This window comes from Eublepharis macularius, chromosome 4 (assembly GCF_028583425.1).
Source record: "Eublepharis macularius isolate TG4126 chromosome 4, MPM_Emac_v1.0, whole genome shotgun sequence".
Taxonomy (NCBI): domain Eukaryota; kingdom Metazoa; phylum Chordata; class Lepidosauria; order Squamata; family Eublepharidae; genus Eublepharis; species Eublepharis macularius.
In genome coordinates, this window is record NC_072793.1 from 109,993,236 (window position 1) to 110,016,048 (window position 22,813).

The window sequence follows — 22,813 nt, forward strand, 5'->3', positions numbered from 1 at the left end:
ACCTAATCAATATTTAGTAACTGAGAAGCAACTGCAAAGCCCTGGAGAGCAAATGTTATAAGAGTAAAAAGTAAAGGTCACCTTATTGCTGACAAAATATATTTTAAATGGCACTTGGACAGCATCAGCTAAAAATGAACGTATGCTCTGTTTCCCTAACTTCCAGGTCATTTTGTAATATGGGTAGATGACATAGCCCATCTTATCTGATGAACAGTGATTTCTAAATTCCCATTTCCAAACCCAGGTTTTTCATAGCAATGAAACAAACAGAGAACTTCTTGTTCCCGACACTAGCACTGTGGTTGCCATCAGATCAGTAGCCAGGTTTAGAAAGTGTTAATGCTTTTAGATAAATGTATGCCTGTTGTAGATTAATCATATTGAGCATTTCCCCACAAGAGCTGGCAGGTTTGCTGTTCTGTTCACTGCTGATACCTTACAGACCGTATGAGCCCAAACCCTGAATCCATACAAAAACTTGTATTCCCCACCCATACAGTTAAACAATCATCAGGGACAACATGCATGGTTGGACCAGTGGGAAAATATGTGGGTAAAGGGGTTCAAATTTACTTTGAGTTCCACCCTTAAAGAACACTTTTATAAAATGATGCATCAGTGGTATATGCCTCCTGATAAATTAGCAAAAATGAGTAAAGGTATGTCAAACAAAGGTTGGAAATGTGAGCGACGTGAAAGGACATTTTATCATCTTTGGTGAACTTGTCCTAAAGCAAAAAAATTTGGTCACAAATTCGTATGATAATACAGAAAATTTTGAAGATCAATATACAATTTAAACCAGAAGCCTTTTTGTTGTGACTAATGGACAAACAGAAAATAAACATGGCATTCTATTTTTGTATATGACAACAGCAACTAGGTTTTTATATGCACAAAAATGGAAAAGTACAGAATTGCCTTCAATGGATGACTGGATTGTGAAAATGATGGAGTTAGCAGAGATGACTAAACTTACAGCTCTGATCAGAGATAAAATATTGTCTATCTTTATAGTTAATTGGAGACCCCTTATTGACTTCCTACGTGAGACAAGAAAAAATGAACTGATGATTTGTGGATTTGATTTCTAAGAAGATAAATTTGGGAAAAATAAATAGAAGGGGGCAGTATAAGAAAAGGTAAATTTTGGAGATATCAAAACTAAAGGTATAATGTTTGTTAACATATGATAGGTGTTGTAGAGAAAAATGGAAAATGAAACGTATTATTGTTCTTTTTGTCTTTAATTTCTTTAATTTTTGATCTTTTCTTTTTCTCTCTCTTCTTTTTTATTTTTTTCTTTTCTTTCTCTTTTCTCTGCCCTTTTTATTGAGCTTTTAATCTTATCAATAAAAGAAAAAGTATTTAAAATAAAGGACAGCATGCATGGGACACACTTCTCTCTTAAACCCCACTGTATCCTATGCAAACTTTAACCGCATAAACATGCTACCATATTCAATACTCCCTGCCAGTTTCTTCTTCTTTGGAATATGTAAATACATTGTAAACTCATGAGCAAGCATCCACCAGATCTCAGTGTATTAAAGAAGTTAAGTGCTAACTGCATACTGCATCAATAGAGCCAGCGAAGAAATTCCACCAAGATTCCCATCATCTTAACCACCTGGATGTATACACATCTCACTCATTTGCTTCCTGATCAGTGCTACTGAATGCCACTGGGTACTATGCTGTACTCCATGAGTCACCTGTGCTTCAAGTATGAGCCTACTGGGTAGTTCTATGTTGTCTAATGTCAGTTCTAGAATTGCTTATGCTCTTCTTCAGCATTTCTTCAACTCTGTGCTGGATTCTTGCTAATGCTATATGCTTGTATTTATTTACCCTATGGCATTGCTTATGGAAATGTCCTTGAAATTGACTGTACTAATTTCACACTGTGCAATCTGCCTTGAGTCTTAGTGAGAAAGGCAGACTATAAATGACATAAATAAAAACAAATAAATAAAAATAAAACAGTACACGTGTTCCCTGTAATTTCCATATCAATGCTGATCTAACGTTCCCCATTCCTTAACCATGGCTGCCACTAGAGGTTTAAAGGTGCTGGTGGTGCAAGGCCAGCTGTCTCAGCGATGGATGCATGAGAAAGCTTAATTCCACCATTCAATCATTACAACTGGGGGACCCATAATGACTGACAGTGGAGAGGAAATCCCCCCACCGCCTGCTTCTTCCTCTCTTCCTTCAGTTCTACTTCCTAAACTGCCTCCCTCACCCACTTGCACACTATTTTCTATTCCCTTTGGCTTCCTCACCTACCCAATTTTTTAAAATCTATGCCTATTTCATTCTGTCTTTGGTCCTTCTAGCAATTGGACCATTTCCTACCTCTCACACAGCTGGCTTTGTTCCCACTTTCCCTCCCCCCACTCTCCTCGCTGGGGTTGTTACCATGTCTTTCTGAGCTGGTGACACAATTCTTTACAACGAAGAATGTTTTTTTGTTGTGATGGGTTGTGTTGACAACGCAAAACGTTGGCTACGATCTCATAATGTGTTCTTGCAAGATCTCTGCTGTGAAGGAGCTGTTTTTAATCTGCAATACCTGTTTTGTTTGTTTTTTTAAACATCCTTTTAACATTTCATATTTTCTGCAAACCTCAGGTTTGTAGAAATAATCTCAGTCCTGTAGATTGTTATTAAAGATTTAATACTGTCTAAAACTATAACCTGGGGAAGTTCCTTAGGGTGTTCCCAAAGGATTGGGCATGTCTAATGAGATTGCTGATTCCCCCCTTCCTTCTCACAAATCGCAAAAACACTGCAACCTAGTGCTGGGGCAGCAGTTAGCAGCAAAAAGTGAAAAGCAGATTCAGAGGTGCTCGGCACCTATTAATGGGGATATCAAAATCATTACAAGACTTTCACAGAGTTAGTTATGTGGTTTTCCAGACTGCAGCCCAACTATGTGCTCAACTACTACTCTTTCTTGTTTTTTTAAAAATACAGACCGTATCTACATCTGGGTGGATCCTTGCAAAATGTAATGAATTTATGCAGCGGAAAAATGAATAGCCATTTAATACACTTGCAGGTAAATGTTTCTGGCTAATTGCCTAAATGCAGGTAAGGTGCCTTTCTTGGCATCTTGACACTCCTTTTTTATCAGTTTGTCCAGCAATATCCACGTGTTAGTATCTACTCACTGGCATTTGTTTGTAGTATCAGGCTTGGGAGAGTATCATCTTTAGGGTTTACTCATATTTTCTTCTATTTATCATTTAAGAACTGACACCTTCATTAAACTTACTTTGGAAGATGGCCCTTTGAATTTACAGTTGCTGAGTATCGGAACACACTTTAAAAGGAATCAGAGTTAATAGCCTTTTTCATCTCCTGGCCTTTGTACTTTTAGATTGGATTGGCTATTGATCCATATGTGTGGTTATTACTCTTGACCTGCCTGCAGCTGAAAGGACTTTTGTTTTGCTCTAGTTTTTTTACTGTATTTTTAAGCTGTTATTTTGATAGTGCAAATAAGAAGCACCATACTGCAATTAGATCCAATTTTACAAAATCACCTACAGAAAATGACAGTAATTCCTATGTTAACTAGAGAGCTGCTGTGCTGTAGCAGAGCGGTTAAGTGGTTGGCTGAGTCAGCACTCTGTTGGTCTGAACCCCATGATTGCCAAGATCTCTGCAGGCGGCCTTGGGTAAGCCACGCCTCTCAACCCCAGTCCTCCAGCTGTATTGTGGAGACAACAACAACATTTGATTTATATACTGCCCTCCAGGACTACATAATGTCCACTATCCTCACAACAATCACCTTGTGAGATAGGTGGGGCTGAGAGAGCTCCAAAGGAGCTGTGACTGACCCAAGGTCACCCGGTTGGCTTCAAGTAGAGGCGTGAGGAATCAAACCCAGTTCTCCAGATTAGAGTCCTGCTGCTCAGTCTTAACCACTATGCCAAACTTTGTTCAGTGCTCTGAGGGTGGCACTTATCTGTTCAGAAGGAAGGTATAGAAGAGCAGTTGTTGTTATTTAAAATGGTTTATGTATCCTGTATAATGGGATAGTAGGCTATTTCAGCCCAAATCTTGGATGTTTCTGAGATTCAAAGATGCTTGGTACTTAATGATAGAGATAACAACATCATGACCATACTTCCGCATCAGAAATGTGAAATTCAGAATACACACAGTCTGAGACTTGGGGATTACCAGAAAATTCTGTCAGTGGGATCTTTCTACCTATTTCCTCAGGACTGGGTGCTAGGCTGGGTGACTTCTGCATGCTCGAAGCAGCACAGAAGCAGGGATTTGTAGTGGTAATCAGTAAGTCTCTGAGCGAGCATGCTACATATGTATGGGACTTCCTTGTAGATGCTTTTAACAACTGCTGGGTTGGGAAACAGAGGATTTGCAGTATAGGGCAAGGATCATATGTATGCTTGCAGAATGCATATTTAAATAGCACCTACTTACAAACACAGGTCTAAAATATAAACAACGTCACTTCATAGAGCAAAGATCATACTACACAACCAACAAGATATGGCATATAGCAAGAGAATAAGCGATTTAGAGATATGCTATGAAAAGCTTAGTCAGAAAGAGAAAGCATTTGAACTACGACAAGTTTATTCTAAATTATACCAAGCCTTTTCACAGAGGCTAATTGTCCATGGCCATTGGCTGTGATCCAAAGGACTATACAGAGAAATCCATCTACACGTCAAGGCTTCTGAGCCCTCGCCTTCAGTTCAAGTAGCCCTGTGAGGAGATTGTGGAAGCCCTTTCTGACAACATATGGAGCAATGATCACAAAACAACACCATGAGATGAGCAGCAGTTATATACACAGAGCTCCCTGGCTCTGGCTCTGTGCATTGGGCCCCCTGGATTTTATTTCAAGGAGGCACAGGCCAAAGAATTTACCTCTTCTGTATTTATTTCCAGTTTTTTCACGTCTTGCCCTTTTGTTTCTAGCTGTTCCATTAACTTTGAGAGACTCTTGACCAGTTCCACAATGGAGTTCTCATGGTCATCCCTGCTAATGTTTCCAAAACAGGACATCAGCCTCTTCACTATGGGGTCATCACATCTGAGGGAAGAAAGATCCACATGACTTTGCCCCCTTAACATATCTAGAGACAGGTGGTCTTTCCCAAGCCACGGTGTAAGATTAGACCAGGCATCCTTGTTTATATAAAACAAAGATGAGATACAGAGTTAATCAGCACAGGGCAAAAATAAAAAGCAATGGGAATGGAAGTTCCCTGTCTTGGAATAATGAGAAATGGGTAATTTGTTTAATATCACAGAATAGCACAGTATTTGGCATTCATAATAAATTGCGTTCTGAAATTATTTCCTCAGATAGGATAAGATGATCAATTTTATGTCTGATTGCCATCTTAGAAAGCTATGTGCTCTGACTACACAACAGTGTGCATGGAGTGTCTACAACAGTCAATCATACTGTGGCAAGCTGCAGATCAAGTTCAAAGCAAGCTTGCTTGTTTGGTTGTAAGTAGCAACTCCAAAAGGAACTGCAAAGACAATTTGAGTTACATCCACATCTCCCCCACAAGCTGACACACTGTCTAGGATTACAGTCCTGACACTAAATCAGCATACTACGAGTCTCTCTACATAACACACCAGGGATGCTCAAGTGAAAGATCTTACACTTGTTCTCCCATTGTGCATATACACTGCTAGGGAGACAGAGTACACTTGACTATAAAACCACACAGAGAGAAAGTCACTTGAGCATCCCTGTGTAAGATGTCCTGTGTAGAGAGAATCTACATCTGAATCTTGGAGAATGTGTGTGGGAGGCATCATTCTCCTTGCCGGATCAGCAAAATAAACAGGCATCCAGCAACACCTATGAGACTAACAATATTTATTCCAAAAAGTTTTGTGAGCCAAAGGTCACTTCATCAAATGCAAGAAGTGTTCAAATCATAAGGCAGATTTATTTCTACTCAAATCTGCAGACAGCAAAAGGGGTGTGTGTGTTACAAAGAGACCAGTTAAAAACAATATCCAATCAAAAAGAGTAATCAATTAAATCAGATTGCATTAGGGCCTCTCCTAGGACCACGGTAGGTAGATAGGCAAAACAAGATCAGGTAGACTTAGGCTTGCCAGCTCCAGGTTGGGAAATTCTGGAGATTTGGGGATGGATCCTGTGGAGGAGCGGGGTTTGAAGAGGAGAGGGACCTTGATTCACATGTATTCTCCGAGAAGTTTTGCTAAGCCCCACAGAAGCACTTTGAGATATGCTGACAAAAATGTATCAAACTACATACATGTACAAGTCTTATGGAGACATACCCACTACTACAGCAGGAAAGTCTGGCTAGGAGTTTCTTCACTTCAGCCACCTGGGATGGCTGGTCCCCAGTCCCCTTCTCTTCCTCCTCATCAGATGCTGCCTGACCTTCCACTGAACGAAACATCTGATCTTCCACTGGAAAAAAAGAAAGAACAGCCTTTATTCAACAGCGTGTACTGTTAACACCTTCAAGCAATAACTCGAAAATGATATTCAGTTTAAGCAAGTTGAGGAGGTAATTTTAAGTGAATGGTTTGTTGAAGTACTTGATCCATCCATTACTATTTATTATACACGTGTACAGTGAAATCTTAAGCAGAGTTACTCTAGTCTAAGCCCGCTGATTTCACTGGGCTTAGACTGGAGTAACTGCTTAGGATTTCACTAGTAGGAGAGCTGTACTATACCTAAATGATTCAGAGGGATGCTTTGGAAAAGGGGTAAAGACTGCAGACTGTACTACTGCGTACTGACTGTTGCTATAATCTATTGCATTGATTATGGGATGTTCCAATAGCCTTCTCCTCCAAAAGAATAGTCCCTGCCACATATGCTTCAGGAATGATTTTCAACAGTTATCATTTGTATTATGGCTATTTACTAGATGGCTGAGCAAAAGGAGGCTTATTGCTTAACTTACCTATTTGGTATTTTTTGTCATTGACATTTGGTATCGCCCTTTAACATTAACAGAACCATGGAATTTGGAATTCCTATACTCTTGGTTCAAGAACTAGCTCAATGCATCCACTTTTCAAAGAACTACTCTCTACAGGGCCGGCATCAGCACATGGCAAGGTGAGGCAGCTGCCAGGGCCCATGGCTTCTCCCAACTCACACATCTCCTTTGATGCTTGCACTCACGTCCTTCCACTGGTTGCTTGCGAGTGCTTTGTCACCTCTGCTCCCAGTTGCATATGCTGCCAAGTGTTGCTGGAGAAGGACAGGTGGTGATGCACAAAACATTAATGTTCCTGGTGGCCATGGCAGTGGCACTTTTAGCTGCACTCACCACCCAGCACCATTGGGGAAAGGGCATGCAGGCAGTGTGGGCAGCTGGGACTGCAAGGGGTGGGAGAGCTTTTGAGTGGGCAGGCAGGGGCACATGGGTGGGAGGGCAAGAAGGGGGAGCAGAGTAGTGGGCATGGGGGTGAGGACTCTCTGTCCAAGGTCCCCCCCCCTCAAACCTGGAACTGGCCCTGATTCTGTGTGAAGTAAGCCACAGAGGCAATAAGACAACCCAGTCCAGAAGGCAGACTGAAAGGAAAGCAGTGAAACAACAAGACACTAAAACAGAATTGTTTGTGCAAGAGGTGGAATGAAAGATGGCTGTGGAACAACGTTTATGAACAACAGTACAGTGCCTTTTTCCAGCACATTGCTCTAGACGGAGAAATTCAGCTGCCTTGTTTCAAAATTAGGCCTACTGAAGCATATGGTTATCTTGGGCGAGCTATACGCTCAACATTTTATAGGTGAGAGTGTTTCGGACAACCAGGGTGCATGCAAAGATTATGAGGTTTTTCTACACTTATTTTGCTGGGAATGGTGAAAGATTTAATACACTGTATTCTGTCCAGCAGAGGGCACTGTTGTACAACAACAAAGTCTTCAACACACATTAACGGCTACATGCTTATACCTAAGTTTTTTGGGTAAAATTTTTCTCTTGTTCTACAACAAAGTAAAAACAGATAAAAACATTTTCTACCAAAAAATAAAAAATAAAAAACAACTACAGTCAAGCGCTACTTTTGAGTCAGCTAGAATGAATTTTCACTTATGTCTCCTAAGGATTAATATGCTGTATGATTGAATTATTTTGTAATCTGCCTTGAGTTTCAGCAGGAAAGGCAAGCTATAAGTGAAGTAAATAAAGACAGTAATTTGTAGTTTAGTGGGATCAAAAGCTTGGACAATTACAGAGTGAGAGAATGCATCTGCATCCTTTATGCTATGGTTTCCAAAATTGTCCCCTTAAATTTGCACTCTGGAAGCCACAGAAAATAATCCTTTGTATTTTCAGCTGTACTGCCTACATTTCTTGATAATGGAGTTTGAAGGAAAGTGATCAGGGATAGATCAGCCAGGAAAGACTGGTCTGCAAGCCAATTATGTTGCTGACCTCCACCGTGTTACGTTTGTTCTCAGAGTCACTGGTAGACTGCAGATACCCGACTGGAGCTCTTTTAAAAAGATAGGGAAGACAGAATCTTATAGGAAGTCCTGATGCCTGCACAGCTGAACAATTGTTATCACTTTTCTCCAGACATGGGCATCTTTTTTCTCCAAGGACTTGATCCAGTCTTAGCATTTTTTATTCATAGCCCTGTCGTTTACTAAACAGTACCATACCCAACTATACATTTCTGAGTTACTTTTAAATGCAGAAGCCTGAGAATTTATCACCAGTATGTGTTTTATTCAAAGATGGAAAAACTAAATAGACTCCAAATTGGGTGAATGGGCAACAGCATCACAAAAAAAGGTCCACTACAGCACAACAAAGCCTAATTTTATTTATACACTGATAAATTTTGAGGTGACTGCAACTGACCAAGACAGTGACAACAAGGGTTATAGTAAATAGCTCAAAGCAATATCAAATCAGTGTCTGGCAATGGTGAAAAAGGCAAGTTTGGTGGTAGCAACCATTAGGAAATTAATTTAAATTAAATCAGCCTATAAAGTACTGGCCCTGTATAAATGGTAGCTTCAAGGCCAATACTATACTGGCTGATTTATTTTTTCCCTTTCCCATCATCCTAGAACTAAGGCATGCTCAATGATGTTGACGAGCAATAGATGCCAAACAAACAAAAGAAAGTTATCCTTCCCACAATGCATAATAATCGATGTAACTCATTTCCACAAGACGTAGTGATGGCTGATATCTTATGGTAATTAGACACGTTCAGAAAACATAGGCCCATCAATGGATATCAGCAATCATAGCTAAATGGAACCTCCATGTTCAGGGACAGTATACCTCTGAACTCCAATAACTTAGGGGCAACAATAAGGGGGGGCAGAGTTTTGTCTTCTCTAGTCTAGTCTAGTAGACTAGATGGACCATTCTGTAGTCTTATCCATTAGAACTGCTTTTAGGTTTTTAGGCCTTGCAATATCTACCAGGAAAAAAATGCTGAGAAAAAAGGGGTATAAGTGAATCTACTTTTAAAAAACAAATGATGTATATATGTTAGTAAATAAACAGCAATAGCACAAAATCAGTAAAATGTAAAACCCTTCTTCTGTCAGAATAAAACAAAGAACCAAGCAGCTTTCTATGGCGTCTTCCCCAGTGGTCCATTATCTCAAAATGACAATACAACATATTCCAGTGTCAAAGAATACGCACGTTTGCATTTTCCTATTTTATTCAGACACATTTTCACGGTGAGGAGTGCCTGTCTCTTTATCTCTCTTGTAAGTGGATTTTTGTGCTGAGATAAGCAGAAGGAAGACTGCAAGGGGTGTGTGTGTATCATTTAAGTAGATTGCTGTTTCAGATCACAGGTGATCAGTCTTTGGGAGTGTCCAACTTCTCAGACACTCAGGGTTGGATCCAGACTAAATTTTCCAGCAACAGAACAGAACTTTCCTGCTCCCCCACAGCCACTGCAGCCCCCTGGGGAACTCTGAACAACAGCATAAGGGGTGTCTGAAGGAGAAAGGAGAAATGGCTGGAAATTGCCAGTGTAGTCCGAATCCACCCGTTATTCTCTACGTGGAACAGCTGTATGTTCCCTCCCCCAAATTCCAGATGATGTCCCTAAAAGTATCTCCTGTGAGTCAGAGAGGTGTGACATCCCAGCATACATTACACTCATTCCCTAATTTTCTGTAAGCCAGCATCTCTTACTATTTATCCTCTCAGTTTAATAAATCCCTCAGCATTCTCAGCAAGCATGAGGAATAACTGGACTACAGCATGGGAAGAACTGCATGAGGAACGGACCCCCCCCCCCCAACCTCAAGCTGAAAGGGTGACATATCCAGGTTTGCAATAGAAATTCAGCCTACTCAGTTGTAGTCTCAGATGAGCTTTCTAAAACCCTTGAATATAACAGAAAGGTAGAAGGTCTTTGTGCCAGTGGCCATCTATTCTTTTTGTGGTAATCAAGATATTTGCAGAAGGTTACATGGGGTGGAGCAGAAGCAGGGCTGGGGACAGAGAGACGTAATTAGTGATAAAAGGCTTTCTATAAATCTTTGTCAAGTTGGATTCTGGAAAAATACTAGTCAGAAGCAGGCCTGACAAACCTGCGGGCATTGGTGGGATTTCACACTACCCGCAGTCTCTCAGAAACTGCCACAGACCACTGTGTTTATGGCCACGGATGATACAGCATGTGCAGGACGCTGCTCAGCCTTCTCAGAGACGGAAGTGTGGGAGGGCAAAGTGATTTCTAGGGAGTTTTCCATATGGAAAATTACTGTTAAATGTTTTCCTGGAGCTGGCAGTGCCTGGAATTCAGAGCCAAGGTTTGAACAACAGTAACAGATCATGCTAACAAGCCAGAAGAAATGCACTCGAATTAAATTGCCCCAATTAAGTTTCTCCGCAAAGACAATCCTGTCAAGTATTAGAAAGCTGATACCCATGGAAAGGCTGCCTTTTGGAGGCTGCTTGAAGTAGCTCCCTGAGGTGACTTCCTGTTCATGAACAAGTACAATGGCTCAATCACATGATAAGTGCCCTACGTGAACAGCTTGCTTGGTGGAGGTCGTGGCCACAGGGAGCCATTTAAAGCAGGCTCCATACAGAAGCAATTTCTTTTACTGTCCTTTAGATGAGACACATTAAAAACACATTCAAGAGAGGCCAGTGAGCTTTTCTATCTACAGACTCTTTCCCACTGGCACTCAGAGAGTTTTTTAAAAAATGAAATGCGTGTTGATGGATGTGCCGCATTTACACGCATTCTCCATACCATTCTCTGATATTCCTGCTCCACCAGTGGGTGAACTTCTGTCTTGCTGAACAACTGACAGGGAGTATCGCCCATTCACTGCTGGGTTGATCTTCTGTTCTAGGCTGTCTGATATCAGAAGCTGGACCTTCAAGACCTCGGACCTGAAACAAATAGAAGCAAAATAACAAAATAAATGGAATGTAAGTGGGGGGGGGGGGGCAAACCAACATGCCAAGTTTAAGCATTCTTCAGTGCAGGGGATTCCACAGCCCTCGGTGAACACATGGAGCTGCCTGATACTGATTCAGACTCTTGGTCCATCAAGGTCAGTACCGTCTACTCAAGACTGGCAGCAGCTCTCCAGGGTCTCAGGTGGAGGAGGTCTTTCACATCCCTCTATTGCCTCGTCTTTTTTCACTGGAGATCCAAGAGAATTGAACCTGGGACCTTCTGCATGCCAAGCAGATGCTCTACAACTGAGCCACAGCATCTCCCTAAGGGGTGGTTACACCAGCTTATTTTTGGCAAAATTTGCTCTGGTAGTGCTTGTGCATTCTACAGTCCACTCCACATTTAATACTGTGCCATATCCTGATTTGTACTTAACTTCTGGGAGTTTTGCCTACCAGGGTCTTAGCATCAACTGTTTCTTTCCTACTTAGCCTTTGTCTTGCACACTTCCGTTTCAATTCTAGCATGGGACTTTCTTTTTCTTCATTTATTTGTTGTAGGTATATTCACCTATTCCAACAAGCAGTCTAAAAACCTCCTATGAGTTTTGTTCTTTTCTCACCCTTGATTTTGAACATCCCTGTGTGTTCTGTAAATTCTGTATTGAAAAGACACATCTTTTCAAGCCCTTCTCCCCTGCCTCTGATTTTGCATGGCCCAACAAAATTATCAGTGCAGTACGTGTGTGTGTGTTCATTTCAGCTATGCATGAATCTAACATGAATGCAAACTCTGTCCTAGAAAAGCAAATAATGGTAAATAATCTCTGATGCAGCAAGCATATATTCTTAACAACAGCATATTAAAACTTGAAATCTGGCCCAATATGGAACTGTTTTTTAAAACATGTTGAAACCACCTTGTCACACAAGAAGGTTTGGTACAGATGTCAAAAGCCACAACTAGAGAGTGAATCCTCCCTACCCAGGGTAACAGAGAGCCACTATATGCAGGATTCAGATTAAAGCATTGAAACTTAAATATCACCACAAGAATATGATTAATAAAGTTTATTGAAAGAAGTGCAAGAAAATACAATTATGGAAATGTGCAAGTAGGAGAAAAAATAATAAAACTAAATAAACTATCCTAACAATACTTATACAGGCTTTCAGTCTTCTACTCGGATGCTACCTTGTCAAGCTGAAGTAAAAAAAAAGTCCAGGCAGAACTTCAAAGTCAAAAGTTCAGAGCAAGAGATCCGAGCTGACACCTGTCCAGGCATTCAGGCTCAGGACACAAGAATGACATGTGACTTGCAGCAGGCATTCACCAAAAACCATCCGGAAGGAAGGATGTAACTAGAATGAAGACTCAAGCTTTAAGGCCCACAGTATGACCTGACCACCTTGACCGATCAGTGAGTTGCTAACCCCTGTGACATCAGGTCTCCACAGCTGACACATATTCACAATTAGGAGCAACTCTCCCCATTCCCAAAGATCTTAGCATTAACGAGATGGAATACAGGTGTGAAACACCCTTCTGAGTTCTGTCCTTGAAGCTCTTATGAAGCGCACCTGTGCCTAGTTCCATCTCACCCTTATCAGTCGGAGAACTTGCAGAATCTGACTGCACTTTCCCAGAGAAAGGCCTTCTTTGACTTTAACTAGGTCAAGAAGCCTGCACCAGTGCTTGAAAAAGGTCAAGAAACAAACTGGGCAAAGTCAGTTTCTTGAAAATAGATCCCAAAAAACACAGATGAAGGTTTTCCAGTGAGCATCATATGCCGCCATAGAAATTTCTTCTAACAGGGGTGCATACAAGAACATTTTTCAGTTTAATGGTTCTGGCTGAAGCTCTGGTTCTTCACACTGGGGATTCTGGCTATAATGTAGTTTAACGCCCTCAATGTGCTCAAGGTCTTAATGAAAAGCAATCCTTCCCACAGAATGTAGATAATTTTGTCAGGCTTTGGTAACACTGACAACTGTCGATAAAGCAGATGCAAGTAGAAAAAATGAAACAACATGCTAAGCTTTTCTTTCTTGAAGGGTTCATATGACTTGAAGCTGATTTCATGTGACAGCTATAATATAAATAGCCACCTTCTGACTTGACAATCACTTTAAAGGAACATGGGATTGGGATCTTGTAGGCCCGGGATCAAGGTCTAGATAAGGATGTCTCCGTTGGCATTTAGGAGCATATTATTTAAGTCACTGTGAAGCCGGATTTGCCTAACTCAGGACCCTTCTGGCAATGTATTAAGGTCTGATACACATCTGAGAATCTCCATTTTACAGTCTGTGCCAAGCATCAAAAGCAAGGTTTGTCAAGTCCCCGATGAGCCAGCATATAGGACTCGTGAGCTGCGTTCTGCTTGGAGGGTCAAAGGGTATGCTGGCCTGTTGCAAAGAGATGTATGTTTTCTGGAGAACAAAGAACTCAGTTTTTATCTCTGATGTGGCTTACTAGGGCTTCCAAAAAAAATCAACTTAATATGCAGATCTCATTTTCTACTGAGGCATTAATTTGCAACCAAACAGTATCCATTATGACATAGAAACAACTCAAAAGCAGCGGTATAACCTTAAGCCACAAACAGGCACACACATGGCATGTTTAACTACCAGTATGGTGTAGTGCTTAAAGCAGGGGTCCGCAGCCTTTTTGATCATGCAGGCATCTTTGGAATTCTGACACAGGGTGGGGAGCTCAACCACAACATAGCTGCTGCAGGAGGCAGAACCAAACATAAAATGTCAAGGAGTGAGATTGTGCATAACTCTTAATAGTAAATCTTCAATATTTCAGGCAGAAGCTGTGTTTAACAGGATGACTTTTTAAATGAACATGTTATTTTAAAATATTTTCTTGTATACACATAGTTTACCTTCAGTCACACAGTGAAGATTCTTGTACTGTGGTGGCTGCTGCTGCTGTCAAAGCAAAGTTTTTAAAGATCTCCAACAGCCAATCAGAAACCTGCTAGGCAAAAACCCCATCTGTCCAACTTTCTAAAAATATTTGGTAGGCAAAAGGACAGATGTTGGCAGCCACCATGGCACCTAAGGGTGCCACGCTGAGGACCCCAAGCTTACAGAGTTGGACTAGAACTGGGGAGAAATGGGTTCCAATCCCCACTGAGCCACAATGGTCATTGGAAAATCTTAGGCAAGTCATGTTTTCTGAATTTAACCTACGTCACAGGATTGTTGTGAGAATAAAATAGAGGTGAGGAGAACTATATCTGCCATCCAGAGTAAAATGGAGGAAGACCTGGATTAAAAGGAAGCGGCTGACTCACGAGCAAGCTGGGTTGCCACCTGGGGACGGACGAAGTGGAGGCGGGACGAAGAGTGGAGGCAGAGCGTCCATCCCGCGAGGATCCAACCGCATGGTCAGTGCCATTGCTGTTTGAGCATCTGCAGGATCAACATGCAGGCACGGAGGCAGATGCTCGGGTGGGGCATTTACCTCCCCTGTTCCCCCCCCGCCGCTCAGCGGGGGTGGGGGAGAGCCTGGGATCGCCCCCCCTTTCCCGATAGAGGGTCTGTGCCTCTCTGGGGTGGGGGGCCTGGGGGAATGGGGGGGATTGTCCCCCTTTCCCCCCTGTGCCAGCCACACAGCGGCCCTCACCTCCAGTGGGCCTGGGGGGGCGTAAGGCGAATCGGGACCGACCCTGGGCCCATGGCCCCGGCGGGCCTTGCCAGGGGGCAGGAGGCAACCCCCAGCTCCTTTACGCGGCCGTTCCTCTTGGGGCCGGCTTGCGCCATAACATCAGGCCCCACCAGAGGGCTTTGCAGCGGTGGCACGGAGCGGGCTGCCCGGCCGCCGCCTGAATGAGCCCGGCACAGTTGCGCTTGGCCCACGTCGCATCTTCGGGCAACGGGGCCTTTCCCGAGGGCGGCGCTGAGCGAGCGGGCTGGTTGCTGCTCATGCGGGCCCGTGCTGCGGCCGGCCCAAGCCACAATCCCAGGCCCTGCGGCTGTGGCTGGCCCGCTACGAGGCCAGCAGCCAAAAAAGGCAGCCTGATCTGGGGGCGGCGCCGAGGGGGCTGCCCGGAAGCCGCTTGCGCGGGCTGCCGTGGCTGCGGCCGGCCCGCGACAAGGCCTCTGGCCCGATGTGCCTTCCCTGGCGGCAGCGCCGGGCGGGCTTCCCGGGTGCTGCCGTGCGGGTTGCCGCCGCCACGGCCAGCCCGCGATGGGGCTTTCGGTGAGGAGCGGCCTTCTCCGGCGGCGGCGGGCGGGCTGCCCGGGCGCCGCCTGCGCAGGCGGGCCCCGCCGCGACAGGACCGCGACGAAGCTTTTGGCCCACAGGGGCCTTCTATGGCGGCGCCACAGGGCGAGATGCCCGGGTGCCGCCTGTGTGGGCTGCCGCCGCTGCCGCCGGCCCGCGATGAGGCTTTTGGCCCACTGGGGCCTTCTCTGGTGGCGGCGCCGGTGGGCTGCCCGAGCGCCGCCTACATGGGCGGCCGCAACCACAGCCAGACCGCGACGGGGCTTGTGGCCCACAGGGGCCTTCACTGGTGGCGGCGGCGGGCGGGCTGCCCAGGCGCCGCCTGCGCGGGCCGCCGCAGCCGCGAACGGCCCGCGACGAGGCTTCCGGCCCACAGGGGCCCTCTTTGGCGGTGGCGGTGGGCAGACTGCCCGGGCGCCACCTGCGCGGGCCGCCGCTACCGCAGCCGGCCCGCGACGAGGCTTTCGGCTCACAGGGGCCTTGCTGGCGGAGGCGGTGAGCGGGCTGCCTGGGCGCCGCCTGCGCGGGCTGCCGCAACTGCGGCCGGCCCGCGACGAGGCCTCTGGCCCGATGTGCCTTCCCTGGCGGCAGCGCCAGGCGGGCTTCCCGGGCGCTGCCGTGCGGGTTACCGCCGCCACGGCCAGCCCGCGATGGGGCTTTCGGTGAGGAGCGGCCTTCTCCGGCGGCGGCGGGCGGGCTGTCCGGGCGCCGCCTGCGCAGGCGGGCCCCGCCGCGACAGGACCGCGACGAAGCTTTTGGCCCACAGGGGCCTTCTATGGCGGCGCCACAGGGCGAGATGCCCGGGTGCTGCCTGTGTGGGCTGCCGCTGCTGCCGCCAGCCCGCGATGAGGCTTTTGGCCCACTGGGGCCTTCTCTGGTGGCGGCGCCGGTGGGCTGCACGAGCGCCGCCTACATGGGCGGCCGCAACCACAGCCAGACTGCGACGGGGCTTGTGGCCCACAGGGGCCTTCACTGATGGCGGTGGCGGGCGGGCTGCCCAGGCGCCGCCTGCGCGGGCCGCCGCAGCCGCGAACGGCCCGCGACGAGGCTTCCGGCCCACAGGGGCCCTCTTTGGCGGTGGCGGTGGGCAGACTGCCCGGGCGCAGCCGGCCCGCGACGAGGCTTTCGGCTCACAGGGGCCTTGCTGGCGGAGGCGGTGAGCGGGCTGCCAGGGCGCCGCCTGCGCGGGCTGCCGCAACTGCGGCCAGCCCGCGATGAGGCTTTTGGCCCACATGGGCCTTCTCTGGCAGCGGCGCAGGGCGAGATGCCCGGGCACCGCCTGCGTGGGCCGCCGCTGCCGCGGCTGGCCCGCAGTGAGGCTTTCTGCTCTCAGGGGCCTTCTTTGGCGGCGGCAGCAGTGGGTGGCCCGGGCGCCGCCTGCGCGGGCCGCCGCAACCGCGGCCACACTGCGACGGGGCTTGCGGCCTACTGGGGCCTTCACTGGTGGCAGCGGCGGGCGGGCTGCCCAGGCGCCGGCTGCGCGGGCCGCCGCAGCCGCGAACGGCCCGTGACGAGGCTTCCGGCCGACAGGGGCCCTCTTTGGCGGCGGCGGCGGGCGGGCTGCCCGGGCGCCGCCTGCGCGGGCCGCCACAAACGCAGCCGGCCCGCGACGAGGCTTTTGGCTCATGGGGCCTTTCTGGAGGCGGAGGCGGGCGGGTTGCCCAGGCGCCGCCTGCTCGGGCTGCCGCGACCGCGGCAAGCCTGCGACGAGGCTTTTGTCCCACATGGGCTTTCTCTGGCGGCGGCGCAGGGCGAGATGCCCGGGCACCTCCTGTGCAGGCCGCCGCCGCCGCAGCTGGCCCGCGATGAGGCTTTCGGCCCTCGCGGGCCTTCTTTGGCGGCGGCGGCAGGCAGGCTGCCCAGGCGCCGCCTACGTGGGCCGCTGCAACTGCGGCCAGACCGCGACGGGGCTAGCGGCCCACAGGGGCCTTCACTGGCGGCCGCGGCGGGTGGGCTGCCCGGGCGCCGCCTGTACGGGCCGCAGCAACTGCGGCCGGCCCACAACGAGGCCTTCGGCCGGTAGAGTCCTTCTCGGGTGGCGGCTCTGGGTGGGCTGCCCAGGCGCCGCCTGCGTGGGCCGCCGCAGCCGCGGCCAGCCCGCAATTAGGCCTCCGGCCCGTCAAGCCCCTCCATGGCGGCGGCAGCGGGCAGGCTTCTCGGGCGCTGCATGAACGGGCTGCCGTGGCCGCAACCAGCCCACGATGATGCCTCTGGCCTGGAATGCCTCCCCTAACACGGCGCCAGGTGGGCGTTCCGATCGCTGCTGTGTGGGCCGCCACGTCCGTGGCCGGCCTGCGACGATAACATCGGCCCACAGGGGCCTTGTCGGGCAGCGGCGCCGGGCGGGCTGCCCGGTGCCACCTGCGTGGGCTGCCATGGCCGCGGCCAGCCTGTGGCGATGCCTTCAGCCCATCGGGCCCATCCACGGCGGTGGTGCTGGGGGGGCAGATCGTGCACCACTTGTACGGGCCACCGCGGCCACGGCCGGCCTGCAACGAGGCCCTCGGCCCTCGGCCCGTCGGGGGCTTCCCTGGTGGTTGCGGCGGGCGGGTTGCCCAGGCGCTGCCTGTGCAGGCCGCCGTGGTCGTGGCCGGCCCACCACAAGGCTTTCGGCCCACGGGGGCCTTCTCTGGCAGCGGCCCTGGGCGGACCGCCTGGGCACCGCCTGCGCAGGCCACCGAGGCCGCGACCGACCCACAATGAACCCCCTCGGCCCGTTGGGCCTTATGCGGCGGTGGTGCCCAGCGCGCTACCCAGGCGCCGCCTGCCCGGGCCGCCGTGGTCGCGGCTGGCCCGCGACGGGGCCTTCGGCCCGCCAGGGCCATTCAGGGCATCGACGAGGCTGCCTGCCAGTCGGGCCCTCTCCTGGGGGCTGCGCCGGGCGGGTTTCCCGGGCGCCACCAGCATGGGCCGCTGCGATCACGGATGGCCCGCGGCACAGCCGCCGGCCCGAGGGAGCCTTTCCTGTGGCGGTTCTGGGCGGGGTGCCCGGACGCTGCTTATGACGCCCGCCGCGGCCGCTGGGGTCACCGGGCATGGGCCGCTGCACCCTTAGTTGGGAGGGGCCTGGCCCGACATACAGCCCCCTCCCCACAGGGGAGGGCAATGCCTCCAGAGGAGCGTTGGGCGAATGGCAGTCGCAGGTCCGGGCTGACAGCGGAGTCGCATCGGTGAGGCGGCCCGGCGACAGGCCAGGCAGCCTCCCCCCTCAGTTCCGGACTGACGGGGGACCGCCGCGCCAGGCGGGTGCCCCTTTTTTCGTCACAGCCTAGACTGCCCCAAGCTTGGGCAGGCAGCAAGACAGCAGCCAAGGCCTCACGACAGAGATCTGTCACAAGGGGTGCAGCAGGGCCCCCTCGCAATGTCTGGGGGGAGTCCCGATGGGCCCCCCCCTGGGCCAAGGCTCCGGCCATGGCATCCAGTGGCGGACCACCTGCACCCTCTGGGGACCAGGCTGCGCACCAGGCATCCCCCCTGCGCTAGGGATCGACATCCAGGCGGCTCGGCAGAGCAGGCAGGAGGACATGGCTGTGCTCTCTGCCGCATTTGGAGGGGGCAGGACGTCCAACCGCCACACCTCTCTCGAAGGAGGAGGAAGCAGAGCGGACAAGACCCAAAGGTGAGGGGGAGAGTGGCCCCGAACATGGACGGAGTAGAGGATGGCCCAGGGCACCAGGCCGGCGGTCTCATAGGTATCACCGCAGGAGCAGGAGCTGCAACACAGCATCGTCCAGGGAATCGAGAGGTGAGTCATCCGGGGATGAAGACCGGGAACGGAACACAAGGGACTACTGGGAGACTGCAGCCTACACCCCGGGGCTGGCCGAGTGGGCTTGACGACGCAGGCACCTGAGCAGAGCCGCAACAGGGGCCCGGTCGGCGTGGGAGCACTCCCGCTCAACCTGGCAGGGGAAGTCACCACCACCAGTGGGGCCAGGAGAAGAACCTGTAGGGTGTCACTTGCCAACCTGCATGAGGGAACGCATTGTGAATGGGTACTGCGTGGAAGTGTTCACCCTGCTGCAACCCGAGGAACCGAAAGGGGAAAGCGGGACCCGTGCAAGCACAGGCGACAGGATAGGGAGAAGCCTGCTGAGCGCACGTTCATTAATTGGGGCCTTGGGTACTGTAAGGATGCAGGGGTGGTGCAAGCTGCGCCCCCCGAGCAAGCCTGGCACCTCACCATACACATGAAGGAGGTGGCACACATCAAAGCCACTTCGGGAGAATGGTCAGCCTTGAAGTATGACGAGAATTTCCGGAAGAAGGCTTCCAGCAATGAGCTCACGTGTTGAGATCAGCCAGACAGCATGGGCTGGCTGAGGGCAGTCAACAATAGAGGCTGCACGGGACCTGCGGGGCTTCGTGGTGGCCAAGATCGGAAAAGAGGTACAAGCAGGGCACGGGGCAGGCCCATTTGATCTACCCCCCGTGAACAATCTGAGAGTACCCCCGCTGGGGGTGGTTCCGAAGAAGACACCGGGCGAATTCTGGTTGATTCACCACCTGTCGTACCCGAAAGGAGCGTCAGTGAACGAGGCGATACCGCCAGAGCTCAGCACGGTGCTACGCATAGTGCGAACACGCCGTGAACTGGGTGCAGGCTTGTGGTCAGGGCGCACTGATGGCCAAGTGCGATATGCAATCTGCCTTTCGGCTGCTGCCAGTCCACCCGGAGGACTGGTCCCTCATGGGCTGCGCGGTGGCCTGTGCAGCATTCGAGACCTTCAGCACATTCCTGGAGTGGGCGCTGAAAGAAGGCCCGACTACTTGCCGGTCATATCTAGGAATAGAAATAGATTCGGTGCTGGGAGCCGGCGGGCTGCCCCCCGAGAAGCTAGAAGGCCGCCAAGACAAGATCAAGTCAGTGGTCAAAGCCAGGAAGAAAGCGCTAAAGGGGGCAGTCCCTCCTGGATTGCCTGAACTTTGCATGCCGGGTCGTCACCCCGGGGGGACCATTCTGTGCCCGGTTGGCCAGAGCAACAGCCGGGACATCAGAGCCGCAACACCACATTAGGATACGAAGCACCTGAAAGAGGACCTGTGGGTCCCGTGAGAATGCCCGGCGCAAAAGGGGAAAGGCAGGACTGCACCTAGGACCATCAGGCTGCACACAGCGGCTATCTCGTTTGGCAGGCGACGGCCAGGGCAGTATCGGGAATCAGCCTCAGGCCAGCGGGGCCTGGCGGGGCAGGACCGCTGGGAACACAGCACACGGACGCCCGGCAGCCCATTACAGCTAACGTCTGGCAGGTCACGTTGAAACAGCCGTTCGGGTTATGCATTCAACTCAGGAAGGCATGCTGTTTGAGGCGGCCTTCAGCCTCGTGTGCGGTGAGGGCATGCCACATTAGTGAAGGGGCGGTGGCCTCATCCTGGGGCCAGTCCAACGGGGCGTAGTGCTGGCGGACGTGCCAACCAAGGGGGCGCACGAGGGATCGGGTCCAGCTCTAGACCAAGCCAGAAGGGCGCGGAGCAGCGGACAGCACCATCACGGACCGAGGAGCGCCCCCGCGCCACAGGCGGGGGGCCCCTTGCCCAGGGCAGGCAGGCAAGGGCACAGGGACAGGCGCCCGGCCATCGCAGCCCTGCTGGCCAGTCATTCCCCTCGCAGCAGGCAGGCGGGTCAGCCTTCGATCAGGGGACTTTCCGCCAAGGGGTCCCAAGCAGTCAGCATCGGGGCAGCCACCACAGCGACGGGGGTGAGCCCGGCCGCTGGCATGGCAAGGTGTGAGGGCAGGTGGACGCCCAGAGCACACCTGGGGTATGGCAGGAAGAAGAGTACTAACGTATGTGTTCAGTTGCAGGCACGACGGCAGGCAAGGTACCCCTACCGCGAAGAGGCTGCGCGAATGCTGGACGGCTGGCAGTTACAGCGAGAGCAGCGCAGGCGGAGGGATGAGAGTGGGCCCCCTGGGGGGCCCTGGTGGAGATCGCCAGGGCGCTTGTGCCGGTCGCCTTCGGGGCCAGGGAGGAATTTTTCCCGCAAGGGGCCAGATTGGCCGAGGCCACTTGGGGTTTTTGCCTCCCTCTGGTCATCGAAGTCGGGGGCCCCCGGGGGTTGGGGTGGCTCCACCTTTGTGGTTACAGCAGCTGGAGCGTTGGCGGGGAGGCGGGCCTTTGGCCTGCCTCCAGTGGCGGTTTTGAGGCATTGGGCTGGATCCCAACAGGGTGAGCAGGCCTGCGAGCCGCTCACCCCGACTGATCGGGAGGCACGGGTCGCCAGGTGGGGCCGGCGACGGAACAACAGGTGCCGTGGTGGCCAGCGGGAGGCTGGCGGGTGATGCATCGGTTCGGCAGTGAGGCCTACGATGCCAACGGGGATCCAGCCCAGATGCCAGGCCAATGCTCCATATAGCTGTAATCAATAAAGTTGTGGCCATTTATAACCCACACAAGTGTCCGGTGTGTTTACTTAGCTGCAACGCAGTCCGACATAGCCCCTAGGTGGCAAAAGGAAGCGGCTGACTCACCAGCAAGCTGGGTTGCCACCTGGGGACGGACGAAGTGGAGGCGGGATGAAGAGTGGAGGCGGAGCGTCCATCCCGCGAGGATCCAACCGCATGGTCAGCGCCATTGCTGTTTGAGCATCTGCAGGGTCAACATGCACCCTCCCACCCTCCGCATTTTCAGAGCTTTTGAGGGGGCTCTGTCACAACTTTAGGGGTTGGCGGTTTTGAGGCATTGGGCTGGATCCCAACAGGGTGAGCAGGCCTGCGAGCTGCTCACCCCGACGGATCGGGAGGCACGGGTCGCCAGGCGGGGCCGGCAACGGAACAACAGGTGCCGTGGTGGCCAGCGGGAGGCTGGCGGGTGATGCATCGGTTCAGCAGTGAGACCTACGATGCCAACGGGGATCCAGCCCAGATGCCAGGCCAATGCTCCATATAGCTGTAATCAATAAAGTTGTGGCCATTTATAACCCACACAAGTGTCCGGTGTGTTTACTTAGCTGCAACGCAGTCCGACATAGCCCCTAGGTGGCAAAATAACAGATGTGACTAACAGATGATGGGATTTGGAACTAAATTTAAACTCCACAGAGGACAAGACATGAGTCTGGGCATAAAGCAATTACAGCCGCACACATTCAGATTCGCTGTGTGTTCTCTACACAGTTTAATATACTTCTGAAAGTAGTATTTCTGTTTTTCTG

The 22,813-nt window shown here is 50.8% G+C and overlaps 1 protein-coding gene across 1 annotated transcript in view; it reads right to left on the reverse strand.

The window, feature by feature from the left end:
* EFCC1 (EF-hand and coiled-coil domain containing 1) overlaps positions 1-22,813 on the reverse strand; it is a 93,959-nt gene that overhangs the window by 13,666 nt on the left and 57,480 nt on the right. Inside the window, exons 3-5 of the mRNA XM_054975361.1 lie at positions 11,263-11,405; positions 6,325-6,460; positions 4,918-5,083 (exon numbers count right to left, since the gene is read on the reverse strand). Coding sequence (XP_054831336.1) covers positions 4,918-5,083; positions 6,325-6,460; positions 11,263-11,405 — 445 coding nt within the window. The remainder of the gene's footprint in view (positions 1-4,917; positions 5,084-6,324; positions 6,461-11,262; positions 11,406-22,813) is intronic.